This window comes from Delphinapterus leucas, chromosome 6, assembly GCF_059928025.1.
Source record: "Delphinapterus leucas isolate spDelLeu-1000000601 "Yukka" chromosome 6, BTC_Dleu_Yukka2, whole genome shotgun sequence".
NCBI classification, from domain to species: domain Eukaryota; kingdom Metazoa; phylum Chordata; class Mammalia; order Artiodactyla; family Monodontidae; genus Delphinapterus; species Delphinapterus leucas.
In genome coordinates this window covers 33,279,940-33,306,863 of record NC_143134.1, presented here as the reverse complement: position 1 = coordinate 33,306,863, position 26,924 = coordinate 33,279,940, and the positions used below count along the sequence as shown (strand labels likewise).

General features: G+C 48.2%; 2 protein-coding genes and 1 pseudogene across 3 annotated transcripts in view; 1 reads left to right on the top strand and 2 right to left on the bottom strand.

Moving 5' to 3' along the window:
- The window catches only part of LOC149748892 (2'-5'-oligoadenylate synthase-like protein 2), a 33,170-nt gene extending 17,749 nt beyond the window's left edge, over positions 1–15,421 (bottom strand). The window contains exon 1 of the mRNA XM_089912949.1: positions 12,693–15,421. Within this exon, the coding sequence (XP_089769075.1) occupies positions 12,693–12,787 (95 nt within the window). The 5' untranslated portion in view covers positions 12,788–15,421. The remainder of the gene's footprint in view (positions 1–12,692) is intronic.
- Positions 4,622–10,119, top strand: LOC149748893 (nuclear envelope pore membrane protein POM 121-like). The gene is given in 8 exon segments (XM_089912499.1): positions 4,622–4,721; positions 5,412–7,205; positions 7,208–7,466; positions 7,963–8,038; positions 9,286–9,372; positions 9,406–9,612; positions 9,614–9,727; positions 10,021–10,119. Coding segments are annotated over 8 exon segments (2,736 nt in total).
- Positions 12,733–26,924, bottom strand: part of LOC149748891 (UDP-N-acetylglucosamine--peptide N-acetylglucosaminyltransferase 110 kDa subunit-like) — a 45,802-nt pseudogene continuing 31,610 nt past the window's right edge. Inside the window, exons 4-6 of the transcript XR_016393512.1 lie at positions 23,475–26,662; positions 15,438–17,008; positions 12,733–12,843 (exon numbers count right to left, since the gene is read on the bottom strand). The product of XR_016393512.1 is annotated as a UDP-N-acetylglucosamine--peptide N-acetylglucosaminyltransferase 110 kDa subunit-like (transcript). The remainder of the gene's footprint in view (positions 12,844–15,437; positions 17,009–23,474; positions 26,663–26,924) is intronic.

Below are 26,924 nucleotides of genomic sequence, written 5' to 3'. Positions count from 1 at the left end.
CGGTGACTGAGGATGTGCTGTCACTGGGGGGCGTCTGCCGGGCCTGGGTCGAGGAGAAGAGGCTCCCACTGGAGCCAGGGGAGGATCCCAAGAGGAGAGGATGGGAGGGTGGAGTGGTGTCCATGGGGTTGACCTCAGGGTCAGAAGCGGCCTGGGGTGCCAGGCCCGCAGATGTGCTGGGTGAGGGTCTGGAACTGACAGTACACGTAACGGGCAGGCTTGGGGAGGGAGCACTAGGGCTGGTGACGGGAGGTAGGTTCTGTGGGGTGAAGACAGGAGAGTCCACACACATGGGTTTCCTATGCTGGGGAGAGCTGCCCAGGTCCCCGATGGCATAGGTCTCACCCCGCAGCGCACTGCTGATGCGCCGGAAGGCTGCTTGCTTCTCTGAGTCTAGGTCTTCGGCGGTGACCCGGAAACCCGGCTCAGGGGCTGGGGGCAGCCTCAGAGGCTCCCCTCGCCTGTGCGGCAGCAGAGGAATCCTGCGTTTTCGGGGCCTGGGACTGTCAGATGTGCGGGAGCCGTTCCTCCAGGGCCCTTTCTGCCCTCTTGCTGTCTCTGCATTTTTGTCAGGCTGGCTTTTCCTCCGGTAAACCACCGGAGCTGCAGAGGGCGATGGAGGGCCCTCCTCGCCCCCTGTCTTTGTAGACTTCTGGGGCAGCCCTTGCGGTATGGCGGGACCCCTCCTTCTTTCCACTGGCAGGAAACCTCGGGTGGAGCTATATGAGCTCGTGATGGCGTTTCTTTGGGGGCAGGAGCTCATACAAGAGGTCTGCTGTTTTCTGGCGGATCTGTCCTCTGCCCACTTGGCGTGGAGGTCTCTCTGCAGAGGTCCAGTCCTGGGCACGAAGAAAGAGCCCCCCAGGGGCCTAAATGCAGATCGTGCGTCCCCGGTGTCATTGGGGCCGCTTCTCTGGTCATCGTTCCTCCCTGTGACTGTGGGGACTTCCTCCTGCTTGGCCATCCCTTGCCCGCTCTCTCCCAGGGCCCTCAACACCGTCTTCTCGGTGCTGTAGTTCGGGACACAGCTGGGTGTCGTGGCCGGCACTGGCTGCCCCTGCGCCACACTGACAGTGACTGTGTCCACTGCGGACACTGAGCTGCGGGATGTCGTGGAAGTGCGAGCACCCATCACTGCCTTCTTCCGATGGCCTCGCCTGAAGATGGAGATAAGGATCCCCATAAAGAGTGCAGCGTCTGCGGGATGGTAGAATGGGGTCTCAGAGACTCTGTGGCAAAGCGCAGATGCAGAGTCACTGGACACTTGTGGGCTGGCCTGCGAGTGGATAGCCGGCCATAGACAGCTGGGTGACCCGGGCCGGCCACGGGAAGTCGGTGGGCGCGGGGAGCGGGCTGGGGGCAGCCGAGCCCTCCTGGCAGGTGCTGGTCCCCCAGTGCCCGGGGCGGGGGTGAGGGGCAGGGCCTACCTAAGTAACTGCTCCTAGAGAACTTAGGTGAGGTCGGTCCGTGGATAGAGAGCTGGGCTCTGAGCACTCTCCTTCAGCTGCCAACTCGGCCAAAAGCGGAGTGCGCTCTCTTTGGCCTGTTGCCTCTTTATACTCTGAAACCTGTGAGCGAACAATGGGCGTGCGTTGGCGGGGCGCAAAAGTTTAGGGAGGGGTGACGCATGCGCAGAGTACACGTCAGGCCCTGGGGCGCACAGGTGAGGATGCGCGCCCCTGGACCGTCTAGCGCTTCTGAATCTCCCGGGGGTCTGAGGGCTGGGGGTGTTTGCCTTGAGGGTGATGAGCTTCTTGGCAGGACAGCTGGCCCTTCTCCCCTGGCCGCGCCCCAGTGCTGTCGGGGTAACTAACTGTACTGGACGGGATACCCGCCCAGCAACGTGGAGCAAGGTTGCTGGCTGTGCAGCTCCCACAAGAGGCGGCAGCTTTGGCAGCAGCGCCTCTGCGTTCCCCTGGCGCCACTGGAGGGGAGAGCCGCTAAGAACGGAAGTGCCCACACCATCCAGATCCTGCTGGGGTGACACCTGAAGTGGTGGCCAGGGCTGGCTGAGAGGGCCATACTTACCATATGACCCAAAAACCCACTCCTAGGCAGTTAACCAAGAGAAAAACTTTTCACAAAACACATATGTGAATGTTTTATCTTGTCCACAATTCCTAAATATAGGACTATTGAGGTTATCCAATTTTCTTGAGTTTGTCATTTTTTAATTGTTCTTGGAATAACACTATGTATACGTATTGTTTCACAGTCTAGAGTTAATATTTTACCAATTAAATAAAATTCAGAAGGCTTACATCCATATAGATTCTTTTACCTTCCACTCTTTGTTATAGCTGTCATATGTGTCACCTTTATATGACTTCAACGCCACCCTCTGAGACTGTGGTATCCTTTTTTCATACATATACAGGGAACTCCCTGGCGGTCCAGTGGTTAGGACTCAGCACTTTCACTGCTGGGGCCCCGGCTTCAGTCCCTGGTAGGGGAACTAAGATCCCGTAGGCCACGCAGGCGTGGCCAAAAAAAAAAAAAAGTCATACATATATAAAATAATGTAAGAGGATAATTTTTCCAGATACTTGCCATTTTTGTTGCCCTTCCTTTGTTCCTGAAGTTGCAAGTTTACTTCTTTCTTGTGTCATTTCACTTCAGCCTGAAGAAGTTCCTTTCATGTAATATTTTTATAGCAAATTGTCTGGTGATGAATTCTCTTAGTTTTCTCTCATCTCCATCAGACTTCATTTTGGCTTTTGTTTGGCTTTCAGTCTTTAAGGATATCCTTGCTTTAAGGATATCATATCCTGGTTTGGTTTTTTCCTTTAATACTTTAAAGATGTTATTCCATTCTTTTCTGGTCTCTGTTTTCTGATGAGAAATCAGTCCTTCAAGTTGACATTCTGTGATGTATAACAGGTCGGTTTCCTTGACTGCTTTCAAGATTATTCTTCACCTTGGCTTTTTTATCAGATTGTGTGTCAGGGTGAGGCTTTCTGAGCTTAGGTCTGTGTCTCGAAATCAGTGACGTTTTCAACTATTCTTTTCCTCATATATTTTCTTCTGCACCTTTCCTTCAGACCCTCCAACGGCACAAAAGGTAGAACTTGCAATATTGTTTCACATGTCTCTGAGACTTAATTTTTGTTCAGTCATGTATCCTCTTTGTTTTTCAGATTGTGCCATTTCTATTGATCCATAAGTTTTCTGAATCTTTCCTCTGTTTTCTCTGTTCTGTTATTCAGCCCATCCAGTGAATGTTTGCTTTTGGATATTGCATGTTAAGTTCTAAACTTTCCATTTGCTTCTTTTTCATAGTTTGTACTTCTCAGTGAAGAACTTCTTTCCATTAATTTCAAGAGGATTTACCCTTAACTCATTGAGCATGGTTGTAATGGATGCTTTGTCTGCTAATTCCTCCATGTGGGTTATTTCAGGGCTGGGTCTGTTGATTGCATTTTTCTCTTGAGAATTTGTCACATTTTCCTACTTCTTTGTATGCTCCGTTGTGTGATTTTGGGTGGTATCCTGGAAAGTTTGCTTATTATGTTTCGAGACTCTGGTTCCTATTAAAATCCTCAGGAGATTGATACTTTTTCTTTTTCTGTGGTTTTTATTAAGCAATTCATAAACCTATGGTCAAACAGGTATTGTGCCTTGTCTTCTGAGTTGTTCCAGTCTTGGTGCAGTTTTCACGACACTGCTGTGCTGTTTGTGTCCACATGGTGCACGTACCACTCAGGGGTTAATCTCGGAATTGAGTGGCAGTTTATACTGTAGTTCACTTCTGCAAGCCTCTATTCTGCCTCGTTGGCTCTGTCTGTGCATGAGGCTCAGGGGGATCCCAGGCCTTATGTGGGCTCATACACAGACCTAAATAGTCTCCTCCTATAGCTCTCTCCTCTTTGGAATTCTACCCACATTCTCAGGCTTCAGGGGCCCCTCCTACATGTTCCTTAAAGTGTTTAAGCCGCCATGCTGTCATGCAGTTCCCTATGACCAGGTAGACCTTTCAGGTGAAATAGCAAGAGAAAAGAAAGGAAAATAACGGGCATGCCCCCACACTCTTCAGACAATAGGAGCCTCTTAACCTGATCCTTTGTCCAGAGACACAGGCCATTTCTCAGTGAAGGCCTCTGCCATCACTGAGGTTGCAGGGGAGATGTGGTAACTGGGGAGAAAAAGACCAATGGGGGTGACCCCCTCACTCAACATCCAAGCCCCCCACTTTCTCACTTGTCTGGCTAGAAATAAAAGGTTGATCCCATGGTTTTAACTTTCAGCTGCTGCTGGACTTTGCATGCCTTGCGTAAGCTGGGAGACAGAGGCAGGAAAAAAAACCCACCATAATCACCCTGTTACGGGCTGTTATTCAACTTTGGACTTCCAGGCCCCATCTGCCTGTTAGCGTTCACTTCTTAGAGTTTCAAGTGCATGCTGTTTGTCCTCTATCTTGCTCCATGCGGCTCTCAAGCCCTCGTAATATGACCACAGTTCTCGTGCCACATGTAAACATTCGAACACTTTGCAGATACTGAATTAAAAATCTATTATTTACATTGACTCCACCATTTTTATTTTCCTGGTGTGTTCATTAGAAAATTCAAAATTACATATGTGCCTGGCATTATGTATTTTTTGGTGAGCAGTGATCCAGAGGATGGAAATGTATGCCTCCTTCGACTCCTTCAACTTAACCCCACTCTGGGGCAATGTTCCAGCCAGGCAGAAAGTGCAGGTGGAGCTGGAGACCTTGAAGAGTTTGGCTATACTTCCAGCTCAGCCCAAAGCCCAAGGATGATTCTGGACTTTTATTCTGACTCGTGCATTTCAGATCTTTCTGGGTTTGGACCTGGTATATATGTCCCTCCCAGCCCGCCCTGCCTGCCCCTTCAGTTGTCACCCCAGCAGGATCTGGTTGGCTTGGGCACTTCTGGGTTTTTTTCCTTTTTTTTGCACTTCTGTTCTTAGCGGCTCTCTCCTCCAATGTTACCAGGTGGGAGGGCAGGTGGACGCACAGGCGCTGATGCCAAATCTGCCACCTCGGACGGCGGCTGCTGAGCCAGGTACCCTGCTTTCCAGCTTTCCTGCTCTGGTGGCCGGGGACCCATCCTGTACAGTTAGAGCCGGCCGGGGGAGAAGGGGCAGCTGACCTGCCAAGAAGCTCATCACCCTCAAGGCAAACACCTCCAGCCCTCAGGCGCCCGGGGAGATTCAGAAGCGCTAGACGGTCCAGGGGCGCGCATCCTCACCTGTGCGCCCCAGGGCCTGACGTGTACTCTGCGCATGCGTCACCCCTCCCTAAACTTTTGCGCCCCGCCAACGCACGCCCATTGTTCGCTCACAGGTTCCAGAGCTGCATCCCAGCAACAGGCCAAAGAGAGCGCACTCCGCTTTTGGCCGAGTTGGCAGCTGAAGGAGAGTGCTCAGAGCCCAGCTCTCTAACCAAGGACCAACCTCACCCAAGTTCTCTAGGGGCAGTTACTTAGGTAGGCCCTGCCCCTCACCCCCGCCCCGGGCACTGGGGGACCAGCACCTGCCAGGAGGGTTCGGCTGCCCCCAGCCCACTCCCCGCGCCCACCGACTTCCCGTGGCCGGCCCGGGTCACCCAGCTGTCTATGGCCGGCTATCCACTCGCAGACCAGCCCACAAGTGTCCAGTGACTCTGCATCTGCGCTTTGCCACAGAGTCTCTGAGACCCCATTCTACCATCCCGCAGACCCTGATCTCCTTTCTGGGGGTCCTTATCTCCATCTGCAGGCGAGGCCATCGGAAGAAGGCAGTGATGGGTGCTCGCACCTCCACGACGTCCCGCAGCTCAGTGTCCGCAGTGGACACAGTCACTGTCAGTGTGGCGCAGGGGCAGCCAGTGCCGGCCACGACACCCAGCTGTGTCCCGAACTACAGCACCGAGAAGACGGTGTTGAGGGCCCTGGGAGAGAGCGGGCAAGGGATGGCCAAGCAGGAGGAAGTCCCCACAGTCACAGGGAGGAACGATGACCAGAGAAGCGGCCCCAATGACACCGGGGACGCACGATCTGCATTTAGGCCCCTGGGGGGCTCTTTCTTCGTGCCCAGGACTGGACCTCTGCAGAGAGACCTCCACGCCAAGTGGGCAGAGGACAGATCCGCCAGGAAACAGCAGACCTCTTGTATGAGCTCCTGCCCCCAAAGAAACGCCATCACGAGCTCATATAGCTCCACCCGAGGTTTCCTGCCAGTGGAAAGAAGGAGGGGTCCCGCCATACCGCAAGGGCTGCCCCAGAAGTCTACAAAGACAGGGGGCGAGGAGGGCCCTCCATCGCCCTCTGCAGCTCCCGTGGTTTACCGGAGGAAAAGCCAGCCTGACAAAAATGCAGAGACAGCAAGAGGGCAGAAAGGGCCCTGGAGGAACGGCTCCCGCACATCTGACAGTCCCAGGCCCCGAAAACGCAGGATTCCTCTGCTGCCGCACAGGCGAGGGGAGCCTCTGAGGCTGACCCCAGCCCCTGAGCCGGGTTTCCGGGTCACCGCCGAAGACCTAGACTCAGAGAAGCAAGCAGCCTTCCGGCGCATCAGCAGTGCGCTGCGGGGTGAGACCTATGCCATCGGGGGCCTGGGCGCCACGCAGCCTTCCTGTCCTTTCCGCCTGCCTGCCGCAGAGGCTGCTTCTCTGCCAGCTGTCCCTGCAGACCCCAGCAGGGATCCACAGCTGGAGAGATGCGGTAGGAAGCAGGACTCCCCAGCCCCAGTGGACATCCGGGCGTCTGCTAGAGGGGCCTCCTCTGTGCATCCTTTGTCTGAGAGACAGCACAGCTCACCGGGCCGCCTCTTCTCCCTGCCGCAGCCTCTTCCAGGCACCTCTTCACACTCACGACCCTCAGCCCCTCTTACATTGCTGACCCCCACTTCCTCCGCAGTATCAGGCAAGGCTGGCCTGTCTGCTAGGCCCCCAGACCCCTCCGCCCCTACTACCTCCCCCGTGCCAGGCATGGCCGGTGCGATCAGAAGCCTGGCTCCTGACTGGCCCGCTCCTGCCGCTGCTGCGGCTTCCCTTCCCTGCTTCAAGTTGAAGTTCATCTCGGGGCCTCCTATGAATGGGGCAGGACGAGGCCCTTTACAGCCCAAGGCATCAGTCACAGACGCCATGGATGCCAGACCTGCCTTCCCTGCAGCTCCCAGCACCTGCGAAATGGAGTCCCGCACACCCATGTGTGTGGACTCTCCTGTCTTCACCCCACAGAACCTCCCTCCCGTCACCAGCCCTACTGCCCTCCCCCAAGCCTGACCATTACGTGTACTGTCAGTTCCAGACCATCACCTGGCACATCTGCGGGCCTGGCACCCCAGGCCGCTTCTGACCCTGAGGTCAACCCCATGGACACCACTCCACCCTCCCATCCTCTCCTCTTGGGGTCCTCCCCTGGCTCCAGTGGGAGCCTCTTCTCCTCGACCCAGGCCCGGCAGACGCCCCCCAGTGACAGCACATCCTCAGTCACCGTCACCACCAGCTTGCCTGCACTCAGGTTCTGCACCCAAACTCTGAGATTTCCTCTTCAGCCTGGAGCCACTACCCAGCCCATCTCTGGGGGCCCTGATTGGCAGCAGCGAGGAACCACCGCCTGTGGCAGCTCTCCTCAGCATAGGAAACGGAAAGCTCCAGGCTTTGCCTCTGCTCCAGGCCCCCCAGCTTCGGGCGGCCCCGCACAAGCATCTTCTGGGGGTTCATCATCCACAAATTCCACCCTGGGCACCCATACCAGCACACAGCTGGGTTTTGGGAGCACAGCTGCTGCCCTAGATCTGACCTGCATGTTTGCAACCCTCAGCATTACAGAAGGAACGAGGGGAACCCCGAGCACCACACACAGCAATGGGGGCAGCGTGGGCCTGAACTCCTGGGGCCCTCCTCACCAGAGCCATGCCATGGTGACCACGGGAACGAGCACCAAGAAGAAGCCTGGGTTTAGAGGCACTACTGCCCCCATCTTAAGTCACATCCCTGGGGGCCCTGATTGGCAGCAGCGAGGAACCACCGCCGGTGGCAGCTCTCCCGAGCATAGGAAACGGAAAGCTCCAGACCTTGCCTCTGCTCCAGGCCCCCCAGCTTCGGGCAGCTCCGCACAAGCATCTTCTGGGGGTTCATCATCCACAAATTCCACTGTGGGTACCCATGCCAGCACACAGCTGGGTTTTGGGAGCAGAGCGGTTGCCCTAGATCTGAGCTGCATGTTTGTAGCTCTCAGCGTTGCAGCAAGAACGAGGGGGACCCCGAGCACCACACACAGCAATGGGGGCAGTGGGAGCCTGAACTCCTGGGGCCCTCTTCACCAGAGCCACCCCATGGTGACCACGGGACCCAGCACTAAGAAGAAGCCTGGGTTTGGAGGCACTATTGCCCCCATCTTAAGTCACATCCCTGGGGGCCCTGATTGGCAGCAGCGAGGAACCACCGCCTGTGGCAGCTCTCCCCAGCATAGGAAACGGAAATCTCCAGCCTCTGCCTCTGCTCCAGGCCCGCCAGCTTCGGGCGGCCCCGCACAAGCATCTTCTGGGGGTTCATCATCCACAAATTCCACCGTGGGCACCCATGCCAGCACACAGCTGGGTTTTGGGAGCAGAGCGGCTGCCCGAGATCTGAGCTGCATGTTTGCACCTCTCAGCATTACAGCAAGAACGAGGGGGCCCCCGAGCACCACACACAGCAATGGGGGCAGCGTGGGCCTGAACTCCTGGGGCCCTCCTCACCAGAGCCACCCCATGGTGACTACGGGACCCAGCACTAAGAAGAAGCCTGGGTTTGGAGGCACTACTGCCCCCATCTTAAGTCACATCCCTGGGGGCCCTGCTTAGCAGCAGCGAGGAACCACCGCCTGTGGCGGCTCTCCCCAGCATAGGAAACGGAAAGCTCCAGACTTTGCCTCTGCTCCAGGCCCCCCAGCTTCGGGCGGCCCCGCACAAGCATCTCCTGGGGGTTCATCATCCACAAATTCCACCGTGGGCACCCATGCCAGCACACAGCTGGGTTTTGGGAGCAGAGCGGCTGCCTGAGATCTGAGCTGCATGTTTGCAGCTCTCAGCATTACAGCAAGAATGAGGGGGCCCCCGAGCACCACACACAGCAATGGGGGCAGCGTGGGCCTGAACTCTTGGGGCCCTCCTCACCAGAGCCACCCCATGGTGACCACGGGACTCAGCACTAAGAAGAAGCCTGGGTTCGGAGGCACTACTGCCCCCATCTTAAGTCACATCCCTGGGGGCCCTGATTGGCAGCAGCGAGGAACCACCGCCTGTGGCAGCTCTCCCCAGCACAGGAAACGGAAAGCTCCAGCCTTTGCCTCTGCTCCAGGCCCCCCAGCTTCGGGCGGCCCCGCACAAGCATCTTCTGGGGGTTTATCATCCACCAATTCCACCGTGGGCACCCATGCCAGCACACAGCTGGGTTTCGGGAGCAGAGCGGCTGCCCGAGATCTGAGCTGCATGTTTGCGGCTCTCAGCGTTATAGCAAGAACGAGGGGGCCCCCGAGCACCACACACAGCAGTGGGGGCAGTGGGAGCCTGAATTCCTGGGGCCCTCCTCACCAGAGCCACCCCATGGAGACCACGGGACCCAGCACTAAGAAGAAGCCTGGGTTTGGAGGCACTACTGCCCCCATCTTAAGTCACATCCCTGGGGGGCGCACCAAGGCAGGGCCCCCCTACTTCCAGCGGAGGGCGCAGCCCATGCCCAGCCAAGGCTGACTTTAGGGGTGTGTACGTTCCGGCCTCTACTCCTATCAGCCTCACAGTGAGCGCAGCAAGGTGCAGCCTTGCTGTTAGGGCCCCCTCATCACCTGCCCAGGGCTTGGCTGGACAAGAAACCACTGGGCCATCGACCAAGTCATTCTCCTCCAGGTCGCGATTCATTACCTTGGGGTTTAAGAGGAGGAAGTTGGCCTGAGCCAGTAATTTTGTGGCGAGGCCATCAGTGTCCACCTCCTCCCAGGCTGGGCCTCGTGTGGACCCTGTTTCGATGTGAAACTTATAATAAAGCTTTGTTCTTGTTCTTTTGCATAATCCTCACGTGTCTGTGATCTGTAGATCAAGTGCGGAAAAGCACTGGCTTGTATGAGTGGTAACATGGAAAGCCAGACCTGTTTACAGTTTCCTGTGACCCTGCTCATGGGTTGTGAAGAGTAGCACAACAAGATGGCTACAAGGGCCCTATATTAAAAGTGTGTTTTGAGTTTAAACGATGCAGCCCGGAATAAAATGGGCCCAGAGGGAGGGGTAAACAGGGAGGGTCATCCTTGTCTGTTGTAATTGCTGCTTCCCACCCACCTCTCTGGCCTGGAGGGGGCTGGGTCATCCCGAGCACACACCAGCCGCCCATACTCTACACGTTTAGTATTTTCTAATGTAGCAGTTTCTTTGACTTTTTTTGTTTTGCTTTAATAAGTCTTAGGCAAATCATTTACATGCACATCTCACTCAGAGAGTATATGTCCATACAACCTAAGGCAATCTACAGATCCAGTGCAATCCCTATCAAAATTCCAATGACATTTTTTACATAAATAGGAAAAACAATCCTAAAATTCGTATGGAACTGCAATAGACTTCAAAAGCCACAGCAATCCTGAGAAAGAAGAACAAAGCTGGAGGCAACACTTTTCCTGATTTCAAATTATACTACAAGGCTAGAGTAATCAAAATAGTATGGTACTGGCATGAAAACAGACACATACAGCAATGCAACAGAATGAAGAGCTGAGAAATAAATCCACACACATACAGGCAACTAATTGACAGAGATCCAAGAATACTCAACAGGGAAAAGATAGTCTCTTCAGTAAATGGTGTTGGGAAAACTGGATACCCACATGCAAAACAAAGAAAGTGGACCCCTATCTTACATCATTTGTAAAAATTAACTTGAAATGGATTAAAGACTTAAATGTAAGACCTGAAACTGTAAAACTCCTAGAAGAGAACATAAAGAGAAAGCTCCTTAACATTGGTCTTGGTGATGATTTTTGGGGTATGACAACAAAACCACAAGCAACAAAAACAAAAAGCAACCAATGGGACTACATCAAACTAAAAAGCTCCTGCAGAGCAAAAGAAACAATCAACAAAATGAAAAGGCAACCTAGGAATGGGAAAAAATATTTGCAAACCACATGTATGATAAGAGGTTAATATCCAAAATCTATAAGGAATTCAAACAACTCCATAGCAAAAAACAAACAAACAAACCAAAACAAATAATCTGATTCTAAAATAGGCAAAGCGGGGGACTTCCCTGGTGGTCCAGTGGTTAAGACTCCACACTTCCACTGCAGGGGGCATGGGTTTGATCCCTGGTCAGGGAATTAAGGCCCGCATGTCATGCAGTGTGTGTAAAAAAATAAAATAAATAAGGCAAAGCAAGACTAGGAAACAACTAAGTGTCCAACAGGTGAATGGATAAAGAAAATGTGACATATAGATATATATAGATAGATAGATAGATAGACTATTTGAACGCCATGTGTACCTGGGAAGGTTAGTTACTTAGCCCTTCTCTTTCTCAGCTCCCTGGCCAGTGATATGGAAATAATAGTAGGATCTGCTTATTCGTATTATGTTCTGAGGCTAAAAATTAGTAAATATAAAGCCTGAAGAAAAATGATGGGTACTTCATAAGTGCTACCTACATAAATGTTCAAGTATTAAATGCCTGGAAGAATAAGTAGGTTGTCTCCAGAAAGGGCACCTAGGAGGCTACAAACAGGAGGATAGAGCCTACTTTTTCACATTGATGACATGAGTAAGAAGTTTTAGAGCTCATGGAAAGAATATTATTTCTTGTGATGCACTGTGGGGTGGGCAGAGTAGGGGCTGTGACCCATATTTTATGGTTCAGGGCACTGAAATTTAGACAGATTGAGTAACTTGCCCAGAATCACAACACTGATGAGTGATGGGTCTGAGGCAGGGGAGGGATAGAGATTCCTGGACACATGGACATGAGATCATGCCCTGGATACACAAACCAAGAGCTCTCCTCACTCCCTTTCCCACATCCTCCTGCCCCAAGGATGCTGCAGGGAGACAGCTGGTACTCGGAGGAGGTGCCTGGCCCAAGAGAATGGCTCAAATCTGGACCCACTTCCTGGCTCTACGTTTCAATCCCTGACCCCAAATACAATGTCTTTCCCCCAAACGCAGACCCCCTGATGGACCGGGGTATCCAAATATGTGTGCATCTCCCCTCCCTTCCCCCTCAGCACTTGATTCTAGCAGCTGATTTGCAGTGAGACTTCCTGGTGGTCAGGTGACCACCCTGAATGACCAGTAGTCTACTTGACTCCCTAACTGACTCAAAACCCAGGACATTCCAAACCAACTGCCCACATGACAGTTGCACAGGGAATTAGCATCATCTTCAACTGATCAAACCCGGATGATGAGCAGTTAATATTCATTAGCTGGGAACAGGGTCTACTGGGCTGGTGTTTTGGCGGCTTAACAGATGAAGGTTACAGGCCCCCAGGGTCTCACTGACCAGAAACTGACGAATTGTCTGAGCAGCTTGGACTAAGGCCTGGCTAAGAGTGGGCAGTGGCTGCACGGGCTCTGAGTGGGCACCTTCCCTGCCCAATCCTCCCTCAGCCAGATCCAGGCTCTGCTGTACAAACTACAGCCATTGCTCCTGAATCTACTTGCTGGTACTATTTCCACAGTACCTTTAATGGAGTGGTTAGTGGGGGTGCTATTTGGGTCCCTACCCTGTTGTTTGGCCAGATGCTGATTCTGATGTGCCTGAACCACCGCTGCGGATGGCCAGCAGATTATCTTGATCACAGATGATATTCTTGTGCATCCTGTGTTTGATTCCTTTATAATCTTCCTTTTCTTCTTGGTACCCGAGTCATGATCCTGGAAAACACAACAAAAACTGAGAGAACTATTGATATGTTGCTGGGAGAAGACCATGCAGAGGTGTCAATTCATTCCCAGGTCACACGTCTGTTCTCTTTGTTCACCAGCCTCCTAGGGGAGTCTAGGGGAGTCACGTGAATCGAAGCTGGGCTGAGAAGAGGGTGTTGCAATGTGGTGTGCACTTAAAATAGCCAGCAGGCTGACTGCACGGGACATGACTTTAGTGAGATAATATAGAAAGGGAGCACAGCACAGTGACCGACAGAGTGGGGGCTGGTGCCTGATGGTCTGGATTCAAATCATACCAGAAGCCACATGAACCTGGGAAGGTTATGCAGACCCTCTGTCCTCAGTTCCTTGTTCTGTGATAGTGGAAATGTTAATAGGGTCCACTTATTAGTATTACATGATGAAGCTTAATACAGCAAATCAGGTAGACCCTGATGAAAAATGATGGTTACTTCGTAAGTGCTACCTAAGTGTTCAAATATTAAATGTCTGGAAGAATAAGCAAGAAATGTGGTAGTGCTGCCTCCAGAGAGGGGACCTGGATGCCACAGGGCAGGGGAGTGGGGAAGGTTATGGGTGTGATGCTTCAGAGCTTGTGAAGAATATCTGTCATCATCTCCTGTGATCCCCACATAAGCCCCGTGGGGAACTCATGGCAGGTGCTGTGAACCATATTTTATGGTACATGGCACTAAAATGTTGAGATTTTAAGTGACTTTCCCGGAGTCGCAAAGCTGATGACAGATGGATGTGGGACAGGAATGTAGTTGGTTCCCTGGGACAGAAATCCCTGAACCCCTGAATGCTCTAGATGGTGCTCTGGACTCCTGAGCCCAGGGCTCCCCTCCCTCCATCCCCCCAATCCTCCTGCCTGCCCCATGGTTGCTCCAAGGACAGGAGGGGTCTGAGCCAACAGGAGGGCCCATGCCTGACCTGCTGCCTCCCTTACATGTTGATCCCTGACCCCACAGCTCTTAAATATCCCTGAAAGGTCCCTTGAAGGATCAGGGGGTCCCATCTACGTCCCTCCTCCCTCAGCGTCTTCACACACTGGGTGAGCCTCCTGGTGGTCTGACCAGTGGTCGGCTTGTCTCCACGTGGCTCAGAGCCCTGGTCTCTCCAAGCCAGTTGCCCACATGGCACGTCTCTTAACAAATTAGCTTGGTCTTCAACAACCAGCCCTGGATGCACAGTTAGTGCTGATTAATGAGGACAGTGGCCTGCTGGGCTGTGCTTGGTGGTTTAGTGGGTGAAGCTGGCGTGCCCCACTGTCGCCTGACTATTGATGTGAGCAACTGTCTGAGTAGCCTGGGCTACGGCCTGGCTGGGGAGGGGCCGTGGCTGCACTGGCTCTGAGGGCGCACCTTCCCTGCTCATCCTTCCTCATCAAAATCCAGCCCCTACAAACTCCTCATCCATCCCTAGACCCTGCAGTGGCACAGGAGAGAGGCCCATGCCCTTCTAGAGGGACCCCTCCATAGCCACAGCCTAGAGACCCCATCCCAGGACTGTCTCTGAGGATGACCCAGGCCCTCCTAATCTCTGTCACCAAATGTTCATTCCACTAACCCGATGGCATTGTCCCTTCTCTCCACGTTCCCAGGCAGCGCCCAAACACCCAGTGATCCTGTCCACATCAACCACTGGAAATACCGCCACGAAATCCCAGTTTCCTTCCTTTCTGAAAACCTCTAGATTTAGACTGCTAATATTTGCTTTTGGATCTTGACATCGACATTCAGAAGTGTTTAGCCTGTAATTTCTCCTGTGCTGTAATATCTACTGCTGGTATGACATCAGTATTCTCCTGGTCCGATGAAAGCAGTGTGGGTGTGTTCCCTCTGTATCTGTTCTCTGGAAGAGTGTGTAAGAGACGGGCATCGTTTCTGTCTTAAATGTTTGGTAGAAATCAGAGGAAGCCACCGGGCCCTGAAGTTTGTTTTGCGGGGAAATTTTTTTGGCATCTCTTTCTAATTGAAGTTTACTTGGTGTATTGTACAGGGCACAGATCTTAAGCACAGAGCTTTATGGTTTCTTGTAAATATAAACACATCTGTTACCAACACCCAGTTCAATATACAGGACGTCCCCAGCACCCTGGCCGCCCCCTGTTGAAGGGGAGAAGAATAAGTGCTAACTTATTCGGTTATAAGAATGAAGTTACTCCATGTATGTTCCAAGTGCAGTGATTTACACACAAATAACTCAAAATGAGTGTGGCAGCACAATGAGAAAGTAGTGGAGGGTGCTGGAGGGCTGGGAGAATCCAGTCCCTTTGGGATTTCCGCTGTGGAGGTCGGGCCAGAGTAAGGAAGCTGAGAGGAGCTTCTCTGAAGCATCTGGGCTTTTACAGAGGGAAAAACTACTGCTCCCCAGAGTGCAGCGCCCATTGTAATTCACTGAGCCCTCCCTTTGCGGAGGGTGCTTTTCTATACTTGTGTGTTATTTTACATAGAAATGTTTAAAAAAAAAAAGAGATCAATTTTGTTTGATGTAACAGCCTTTCAGTGTTAAAAATAAGACATATATCTAAAATTTATGCTAAATCTGTACAGCTCCGACAGGAAGTAACCGGCACTCACTAGCTGACTCAGGAGCGGAGGCGGAGCAGAGAGGCGGCCCTCCTTCCTTGGCCTCGTGTCTCATTTAAGCTGCCAGACGCTGCACAAGCTCCATCCCCTCTGAGTCTCAGGCTGAGGCCTCCAGGTCACAGTCTTCACAGGTGTCAGACCAGAACCTGCCACACAAAGGCAGGGACTGGAGTCAGTGGGGAGGTGGGCTCCCTGGGGTCGGTGTGTGGGACCCAGGGGGCTACTCAGACCCTGCAAGTGACTTTGGGCCCTGACATCCCCAGGGCTCACATCCCCAGGGCACTGGGGCCTGTTTGCTGCTCTTTGCCAAGTGTGTTCTGGTAGCAGAGAGACCTGTCCTACAGGGGCGATTTAACCTGGGCATTTGGCCGGGCGGCGTTCAAGCGACTGGTCCCCTGAACAGTGAAAGTGATGCAGAGGAAAGGGGAGGCTCTGGGGCTCCAGGGTGAAAAGTGTGGGTCCCTCCCATCTGGGCGCTGTGAGGAGTGGGAGGTCTGATGACACAGGTGGGAGTAGTGACCCTGTCCCTCCAGCCCACACGCAACACGGCCCATCATGAGACCAGCACAGTGGAAGTGGGCAGAGAACCGCAATGTTCCCTTTTCCCCTAATAATCATTTTTCTTTCTTTAACACCCCAGCCAAACTTGCCTGTGCTTTTTAATTTAAAAATATCCTGATGCTGTGGTCATAGAATCATAAATTCTATAGCTTTGCTGTATCCCAACATGAAAAGTTTGTAGAAGACACTGCTTTTCAGCGTGTAATAAAACCAGATGTATTTGTTATCTAATTTTAAGGTCATAATTAATTTGGAATCCTGGCCCTTTAACTCATCCTAAATTAGCATTGCTTTGAATTGCCTTCATTTTGTGTGTGTGTTGTATTCAATTTTTACACATCTATGAAAAATCTATAGAACCTCAGGTTGAGAAATGGTGCCATGAGGTGACCCAGGCCCTTCAGTGGGGCTCCACAGAGGCTGAGGGGTCCCCAGGGGTTGGGCAAATCCCAGCCACGTGTGGATCCTGCAGTGTCCCCTACCGGATGACAGGGCTACTGTGTGCCCACAGGGATGCAGCAGCGCTGGGCCAGGTGAGCTGTCTGCTTGCATGAGAAGAAGCCCCGGTTCCTCTGTCCTCCTCACCCTTTCCCCAGGACGCCTGAACTGGGGGGTACCAGGGCCACTCCAGATATCTCACTACACCTGGTGATTAACTGGGGATGTTGTCTGCTGACCTTGGCGGGTTGGGAGGGCAAGGCTGGGTCCTGCAGAGGGAGATGTTGAACCTCACCAGGGGCACTCTTTACAAAGAACACAATGTGAACAACACCTCCAGGAGTGATGTATGTGATGACCCCACAGACACCTTCGGCCCCCCATCTAAACATAAGAGCCTGGCATCTTCAGGGATTCTATGGAACGGGGACTGTTCCCTGGCGAGATGCACTCAGGTCATCCTCCAGTTGCCTGCGCAGATTACCACCATTCTCTTCTCTCCACCTTTTTGTTCACATGCAGTGGTGAGCACCTCTGTGCTCTTCTCTGGCTTTTGGGTTTTCCTGAAGCGCCAAAAAAAAAAAAAAAAAAAAAAAAAGTCAGGGATGGCAAGGGAAGCACATACACTTATTTGCCTTCTGCTCTTCCTCCTACCCTCTCCACGCTCACATTTCCTCTTCTTGTTCTTCCTCATCCTTTTACTTCATCCCTTCTCTTGAATCCAGGATGAGAGAATTTCTTTTTTTTTTTTAATTGGATGAGTCAGTCTTCTTTTACTTATTTATTTATTTTTAACGTCTTTATTGGAGTATAATTGCTTTACAATGGTGTGCTAGTTTCTGCTTTATAACAAAGTGAATCACCTATACATATACATACATCCCCATAACCCCTCCCTCTTTTGTCTCCCTCCCACCCTCCCTATCCCACGCATCCAGGTGGTCACAAAGCACTGAACTGATCTCCCTGTGCTAAGCAGCTGCTTCCCACTAGCTATCTATTTTACGTTTGGTAGTGTATATATGTCCATGCCGCTCTCTTTGTCACAGCTTAACCTTCCCCCTCCCCATATCCTCAAACCCATACCGTTTTTATGCTAAGTTATATTCTACATGTACCTGGAAAAATGTTAAAAATATTTTTAAAGAACTGCGCAACTATTTTTGCAGCTGATTTGCCTGTTCAAGGCTTGCTAGCACTTTATCCATCTCAGTACTATTTCACTTAGTAAACAAATGCAGTTACCATAATTGCTGCATATGTGTCTGTGTTCCCTTCTAGGTTATATGTTTTTGAAGTTAGAAACTATATTTATATCACAGCCCCTATGTATAGCACAATATCCATTGCTAATTCAGATTGTGTTTTAAGATATGAGACAAAATTTAAGACTTTTATTATAGTCATAAGCATCTAGCAAACCAACCAGAAAATAAAAACTAATTTTCAATTCGTTGGCCAAGAACAAAAAAGGGAGGAATACCTAGTGCAAAATCATATCTCTAATAACTACTGTTGGATTTAGAGCACACACATGCTAAACTTATTTTAAAATATTTTCTTATCAAAGATTTGAGGTTGGACCGGAAAAAATTATATCAGAAGTGAAAATAATTATGTGGTCTCACCAGCGTGGATCACAGAAAGTAAGTGTATACTATGTATAAAGTAGATAAACTACGAGGTCCTGCTGTATAGCACAGGCAACTATATTCAATACCTTGTAATAACCTATAAAGGAAAAGGATCTGAAAAAGAAATATATATATATCTGAATCACTTGGCTGTACACCTGAAACACAACATTGTCAATCAACTATACTTCAAGGGAAACAAAACAAAACAAAGTAAGTGTAAAGGGAAGTATAGTTTTATAAATTCACCTCTGATATCCAATGGACCAACTGAAAGAAAACAGAAAGTACAACTTTCTAGGAGACAGGACATGGCCAGCAAACCAGGCCGTTACCCTCGGTAACGGTCATACCTGCCAAAAAATATACAGACTAGCCTGCATTCAGGAATACATAGGAATTCTTCATTTATCTGGCATTGTTAGGCAATGAGGTATTGCATGTTAGGAGAAGTATTTTTAAAATGACAAAATGAAGAGGAGTTATTTTAACCTTCACTCGGTAATTTTTTTCTAAAATTAAGAAATGTATCCACTGGTGTATTTAATGTTTCCGTGATAACTCGGGGTCATCAGTTCAATCAACGTTTGCATGGATAATGCAAATGGAAACAAGACAGGCATGCTTACTGAAACTGAAAATGACATGGCACTGGCTGGAATAACTGATGAGAGAGCAAGAAAAAAGCAAAAATGAAAACAAACCGTGATCAAGAAACAATCAGTCAAGTTCTGACTTTCTGTACTTAGTTTCAAAACGAGATACCACAAATCCCAGCGAGAGACTCCAGCATCATCAGCTGTCTTTCTCCTTTGTTTCCACCTTCCTTTCCTTCTCCTATCCTAGACTGTTCCAGGCAGTGCTTATAGCTGCTTGCAAGACAAATTCTAATACTTGCTTTCTCTCACACAAACTTCACAATATGTCCATGTGATAACTAGTGTGGAGGTAAAAGACAATTCATCACAGAGACATCTCCTATGAAAATAAAATTAGAAACTAGCTTTTAAACATGCAGAGAGAAGGGCATGGAGTCAGGCACTAATTTCCTTGCGAATTCCTCTCCATTTCTAATAGATGTTCTTCTTTACCAAGATCCCTTTTTATTGGTGCGCTGTTCCAGACTGCTCCACTCCGCCCATCCTCATTCTGTAAAATACATTCACACTCTTTTGTGATCCTACTTATTTGCCCATTAAATAATCAATCATAGAACTGTCGGAATTATTTACAGAGTGAAATTAAAATGCTGGAGTCACTTGGAGGGTTTAAGCAGCTCCACCAGAAAATACTGGGCATGGATTTAAAAGAGGCTGCGTGGGACTTGCTCTTGTCCAAGTTCTTTCTCAAGAAGTATCTGAAATAAGCCTAAATTCAGAGTTAATCAGACTGGCTTGCTTTCTCAGGTGGACTGGAACTCATTGCTCTTTCCCCTCAACTCCCTGATGTCAGCGGCACTTTCCGGAGAGGAGGTGGACTTCTCTGCCTACTGCAGAAGCTCAGTTCCCCCCGGGCCCACTCCGTGTCTGAATCCCACACTTGAGGCCACATGCCAGCCTTCCCAGAACATTCGTGGTCTCATTTCAGTTTTTGACCTGCTCAGATTGAGCCCCTGTAGACTCTTCCTCAGCTTGAAACCTGATCTTCCACCACTTTCCCTGACCTTGATGGTAACCTTCCTACTTTAGGCCTCAGGTGCTTTAGCTATAAATTGATATATTTGCCCTTAATTCTAAAGTCTTCTTTCTAAAGCTCTACAATGTGGTGGCTCCTTGAAAATGTTTCTCTTTGCTGGTTGTAATTTTGTACAGAATTAAAAGCACAGCTACTCTAAAAGACAGTAAGTTGCATTGGATAAGGAAAGTGTGCTTTTGTAGTTAGATTAACAGGGATGGAAGACGACTTAGTATGTTTTAAGATACTCATGATCCATTCTCGTGAGAGTCGGGGGAAGAAGGGGAAGAGAGTTAATAAAATACCAAACGATTGTGACAAATTAAGTTCACCAAGATGTAGCTGATTAGTTACTACTTGAATAAGCCACACAAATCCAATTCAAGTTTTGCTTTATTTTTCTAAGAAGGATCCCAGTGAACTGAGTCCCATGTTCAGTAGCTCCACGTTCAATGGCTTAGTCTTTAAACACTGTTATGTTGCTGGAAGAAGAAATATTGCCCACCATTCCTAATTGATGTTTAGCTATCACGCACATTTGAAATAAATTTATTACTTTGCCTGATCTCAGGGTAATACATTCCAAAGGGGCAAAGAACACACGAAAAGTTATGGAGTCTCCATCTTCTACACTAAAGTGTGCAATAAATTACATATTATTTGGCCGTGAAATTCACAAGCCATAGAAACCACTCCATTTGCAATGTATACAGTGGTAATCAGCAGGTAATGAGAATGATATAAAACCAAAGAGACCATGTATGATGGCACTGCTGCCAATAAAGCAATCATTAAATGCATTCATATGCATCTACGATAGGTAAGCTCTTTGAGGGCAATTGCTATGAATTCTACATACCTGTCAGGATACTATACATAGCCCAGTTTCTATGGCCTTTATTCAAAGATGCTGAGAAAGGATTACTCTGGGTAAATTCAGACCTTTTCTCAATATAGAATTTGGTCAACATGCATTCTGAACAGCAAAATTTCACAGTATTTTCCTACACTAAGTGCCACCTCAGCAAATGCAGAATTAAGTATAATGGATTATAAGAAGTTAGAAAGGAAAGATGGAAGAAAAGAAGGAAGGTAGAAAAAAGGTGGGTATGGAGTACTTCAACATTTATGTAAAGAGTGGAACTAAAACTAACCTGAGGTTACCCTGAATTATTAGCATACGCTATAGAAACTTAAATGAAAAAATAAAAAAACCCAGCAAGGGAAACTCAAAGATTCTCTGTTTTTTCACTTTACTGCATATACACGTCCATCTTAAACAATCTATATGCTTATATCCAATAAGAGAGCATTGTTTTGCAAGGCTATTTGGGTTCTATCAGCATGTAAAGGTCGGACAACTCAACTTTAGCAGAGTCAGCCTTCAGGTGAATAATTGCTTCTTTCAGGTTGTGAACATTTGAATTTTCCAGAAATGTTTCCCAAAAAATGAAAACTAAAAGAGTCCTAGAACAGCGTCCTTTAGAAGTTTTATAGTACCAAGGTTTTTGGAGGAAGAGTATTCTTGTCGATTATCAACACAATGATTCCAAGCAGGTCAATTTATGCTGACAATATTACATAACAGAATCCACTTCACCTCCATTATACTGACGATGATCTTCCTTACTTCAACCTTGTGCTTCTTAGTAAAGTTGAAAACACGGAGCCAACAACAGACAGTGACAATGCCAGAGACTCAGATGTACCTATAGGTGCCTTCAGACAACATCAGCCACCCAGGCTAAAGTCCTGGTTTAAAACATCCCAACATGAATGAATCTCAAAAACTATATGCTGAGCAAGTGAAGCCAGATCAAAAGGGCACCTACTGTATTATTCAACTTACATGAAATTCTAAACTGGGCAAAAGTCATCTCTAAAGATAAAAAACAGATCTGTGGTTGCCTTGGGGTGGGAGATGGGGATACTTTTGCAAAAGCCTAGGAGGAAACTTTCTAGGGTTTTAGAATTGTTATCTATCTTTATGGGGGTGGTAGTTAAACAAATGTATACATTAATTAAAAGTCACTGAACCGTTGACTGAAAATGTCTGCATTTTATTGTATGTAAATAATACCTTAATAACGTTGATTACAAAATGAACCAAAAACAAAACAAAGCAGAAGAGAAACCTCTCAAGACCTCAAAGGAAATACACTGTTTTCTTCCAGGGCACCAGATTGGAAATGAGGCATTGGTCTGTTCTACCCTCAGCTTATCCCTAGGGTTATCTAGTCTATTTTAAAGCACTAGAGTCCCCTATCAGGAAAACTCACCCCATGTTTAATTACTTTGATTTCTTCTCTGTCTCTTCTCCCAACACATTGAAGTCATTCACGGAAGAAAAACCAGCTTTTTCCAACTTTGCATCATGACACATTCTTTCCAAAGCTATTAGTTATAGAATAAAATTTGGGTACACTTTGTAAAAATCTAGCTTTTTGAGCCTTACAAATCTTAACAGTTAACCTATTGCCTCCACTGGAATTTGGAAAAAAACTATTTTGAAAATGAATAGCTGAGACTTGACATTTTTTTGTGTGTGATTTTCTCTTCCCTTAAGAGAGAAGTGAGTAGGAATGAGAAACACAAACATAAAGAAAAAAAATTATCTTGCTGCCTTTGCATGGTTATAATTTATAGGAGGCCCTTTTCAACAATAATTATCAGAATCAATAAAATATAATCTCCATGAAGGCCAGGCCAGGATACTTGTCTCTTTTTCAGCAGATTGCAATACAAACTACATTCATGGATATGCTTCTTGATGATCTTTGTAATACTGTAACAGTTGCCCATTTCCTCATGCCTCTTCACCTTAACTTCAACCTGGTTTTTCACTAATGACTTCACATTTCCTTCTCTAACACTTGGTTGTGGGCCTCTTTTCCAACTCCAACTCCAACTCGCATTTCACTCTGGAACCAAAGGAAGACTCACACCTTCCTGCTACAGTTGCAGATTATATAGACTAGAAAAAGGAAGGTTGCCAGATGGTGGTTTACATTATCTACAGACTGTCTCGGCTCAAGGTTAACTTCCCTGGGAGAAAACCCATAAACCCAGAAGCATCAAAAATAACCTGCATGTGCAGGGGGGAGACAGCTTTGCTTGTCTCATTTTACATTCTTTCTGATTTCTGGGCCCTGGTGATTTATCTCCCATGGAATGGAACAAGGAGCGGAACAAGTAGGGACAGTCCCTTCAAGCTAAGAGAAACACTCCAGGAGGTTTTGAATCAGACTTGGTTTTTTGTTAGCCAAGTTACAGGAGAATTTTTAAAGTGGGGGGAAGGGAAGAAGGAAACGGACCAGGAAAAGAATTTAAGCCATCATCTATAAACCAACAAAGCACTGATAGTTCCAAACATTATGTCACAAACTAAAATGACTGATATAGGCTCAAGTGGTTTATAAAACCTATAAAAAGACTACACCAGCAAAGTCCCCATTTATCTGTAGAGTTCAGAAACTAAAACAAGGAATATTTTAGCTTAAAACCTTATCTCAAGAGAATCATATACACTTCACATGAATAAAAATACCTGAAACCAAACATTTTTAAAAGCTCCAATACCCAAAATATAAAGAAAAATATTAATCCAGAAGACTCAATCAATCCATGATAATCACAAAACGGCTGGGCAATCTCTATCTCCCTTCCACACTAACCATCCATCCCATGGAAGACCAAGGGAGATCAGACCTTCCAGACTTACCTTCCAGACACCTGGCTGCTGCAAAATTCTATGGAGACTCCTTGTGGAACAGCAGTTTCCCATCTCTTGTGTCTCTCCCTATCACGATCATGATCATGCAGGAAGCAAGTCTGGCTGTGCTATTTCTTATCATTGTCTGTCACCCATCTGCAACATGGTATTGTACGGATAAGGAAAAAGTAGTTCCCTTTCCCCCAGAAGGTTGAGGCTCAGGTACAGGGTAATTCTCCTGTGCACACAGTCATTATTTAGGCCGATTCAGTGACTTCAACAGGCTTAATCATGTGATCAGGTTTGTTGCCAGCTGCGTAATGCTCCCACATCTGTAGATAGAGCCGCTCTAGGTCCATTGTGTACTGTTTGGTGTTGAACAGAGGGCTAGATGTTCTCTGCTTCCAGACTTTGCCACGAATTTTCTTCAGGTATTCTAGATCAGTTCCCAGTTTCACAGCTATGTCTTCATATTCTTGTCTATTTTTAGCAATAAGCTCAAGACAGCCTAAACAAGTGAGCTGGGAAGCTGCAACTCGGGAAGCAAGAGTCTCTCCTGGCATAGTCACCATGGGTGTCCCTGACCAAAGGACATCCATCCCTGTGGTGTGTCCATTACAGAGTGGAGTGTCCAAGCAGACATCAGCCAGCTGGCCTCTCCGAACATGTTCCTCTTTAGGAGCAACAGGTGAAAAAATGATACGGTTCTGGGGAAGGCCCATATTTTGTACGTACTGTTGAATATTAGGTTCTCCTACTGCTGGAAAACGCAACAGCCACAGTACACTATTGGGAACACGCTTCAGAATATTTGCCCACATCTGCAAAGTAGATGGGTCAATTTTATATAACTGATTAAAGTTACAGTACACAATGGCATCTTCCGGTAACCCGTACTGAGAACGTGTGGTTACAATAATGGTACGGGGAACCTCCTCTCCAGTGGCAGCCTTAATGTTGATCTGGGTAGTTGTCAGTCCATTGCCAAGACTGAATCCATTAATTGTTATCTGAATTTGTCCTCTGTTAATCATTTCAATAACTGCCTCTGCAGTAGTATTCATAGGAATGACAGGCATATTAAGAGCTGTATTACTGCTGTCTGCGGTGTCTCCTCCCTCAGGACATTTCATCTTGACAATTTGCACATCTGGGAGGCTATCAAGAAATGCTTTGAGGTCGATGCCATTCAGTACGATCCGATTGTCATAAATGTGCCCATTGGACTTAAAATCGATGACTGCTTTCTTCTTCAGGTGAGGGAACATATTAGCATGATCACCAATAAAGAAAGTATGGGGCATATAAGCCAGTTTCTCAGAATACTGCTCAGCAACTTCAGCAGGTGAAGTTTCCTGATCAGTGATGATATAATCCATGAAAAGCACGCCACTGGTCCCAGGGTAGCCCAGCCACATTGCCTGAATAGGAGCTGGCCTGAGAGCAAAGAGTTCATTTCGAGCACCCCTGGTATAACCATTCATATTTACAAGGATGTGTATACCATCTTGATGGATGCGATCAGCTGCTTTCCCATTGCATGGAAACTGAGAAAGATCAATGAAATGATGGGCTTTTGCCATCACCTTCGCTCGGAAGTTTGTGCCATCATCTGGGCTCAGGGCATAACAGAATACCTCAAATTTATCAGGATTGTGCGTGCCTGGAATAGACTGCATAAGATGAGAAGTAGGATGATTCCCAAAGTCAGAACTCACGTATCCTACACGCAGTCGACCATCACTGAGCTTCAAGTCTTTTGGATGTTCATACGGTGGTTTATGAAGGACACTGATCTCATCCAAGCAGAGGTTCCCATGGCTCTCAGCAATAGCCTTCCTGAAGCCATGAGAAAGAGGATAGAGCATACTATGATGAGGCTGCACAGAAGGCAACCTATTCTTCTCCAACTGGTCAGCCACAATGATGACCAACTTCTTCATTCACTCATCATAGTCTGTCCAATCACAGACAATCTGCAGGCAATGAGCCAAATCACAATAAGCGTCAGGAAAGTCAGGTTCAAGCTTCAGAGCAGTGCGATAAGAAGCAATTGCTTCTGGAATATTCCCTGAATACTTGTGAATGGAAGCCAGATTGCTGTGGGCATCCGCAAGTGCAGGGTTAATCTGAATGGCAGGAGTATAACACTGCAAGGCTCCCTGAACATCCTGCATCTCCTTTAGAGTGTTTCCCATATTACAGAAGGCGTCAGCAGAGGTAGGACTGATTTGAACAGCCTCCTTATAATGCATCAGAGCTTCCTGCAGTTTCCCCTGCTGCTGCAATACACTTGCTAAATTTGAATGGACCACAGCAAACTCTGGGAAGACTTCTAATGCTTTACAATACAAGCAAACTGCCTCTTCAATGTTTCCCTGGTCTCCTTTGATATTGGCTAGGTTATTCAGAGAGTCTGCATGGGTGGGGCACAGCCGCAGAGCTGTATTATAACAATCTTCTGCTTCGGCAACACGGCCCTTCTCTTCCAGAGCGTTGGCTAGGTTGCAGTAAGCATCACGGAAATGTGGTTGCAATCTAATAGCTCACCTGTAGGTGTCTACTGCCAGATCTATCAGGCCTTGCTCATAGTGTACACAAGCCAGGTTGACACGTACCACTGCATGATTTGGACTCAAGCTTAGGGCACAAAGGTAAGCTGCCACAGCTCTGTCAAAAATCCGTGCCTCTTTCAAGACATTTCCTAAATTGATATAAGCATCCAGAAAATTGGGGTCAAGGGTGACAGCCTTTTCAAAGTGATGAATTGCAAGCCAAATCTCCCCTTGTGCATTGAAAACACAGCCAAGATTACTCCAAGCTACTGCAAAGTTCGGTTGCGTCTCCATTGCTTTCAAATAACATGCCTTGGCTCCTTCCAAGCGACCCAGGGCTTTGAGCAGGTTCCCCAGGTCACTGCGAACACAGTACAAATCAGGATTGTACTGAAGAGCAGAGACGTAAGCTTATACTGCCCCTTGCATGTCGCCTGCTGCTACCAAAGCGGCTTCCAGGTTAATATAACCATCGATGAAATCTGGTTTGAGACGTAATGCATGCCGGTAATGCTCAATTGCTTCCTGCAACTGCCCTCGTTCCTTGTACACATTCCCCAAATTCGAATAGGCTTCTGCCAGAAGAGGGTTCTGTTTAATTGCCAGAGTACTAAAGTGGGCAGATCTGTCCAGCCTTCGACACTGGAAGTGTAGAGATGAAAGTAGAAAATAAAAGAATAGGATGTGATTTTTAGTTGATACTACTTTTGCAAAAATTAGAAAATACAAAACAATTCGGTATTTCAAATATATACATATGTTTAAAATAACTATAAAGGTGAGTTGGGAGATTACATATTAAATGGCCCAAATGGTGCTATATAGGGGAAAATAAAGGAAATAAATCTGGCAGAGGAACGTCGGGGCCAAAACCAATCTGAAAAGTATTAGAAAATAGAGTGAC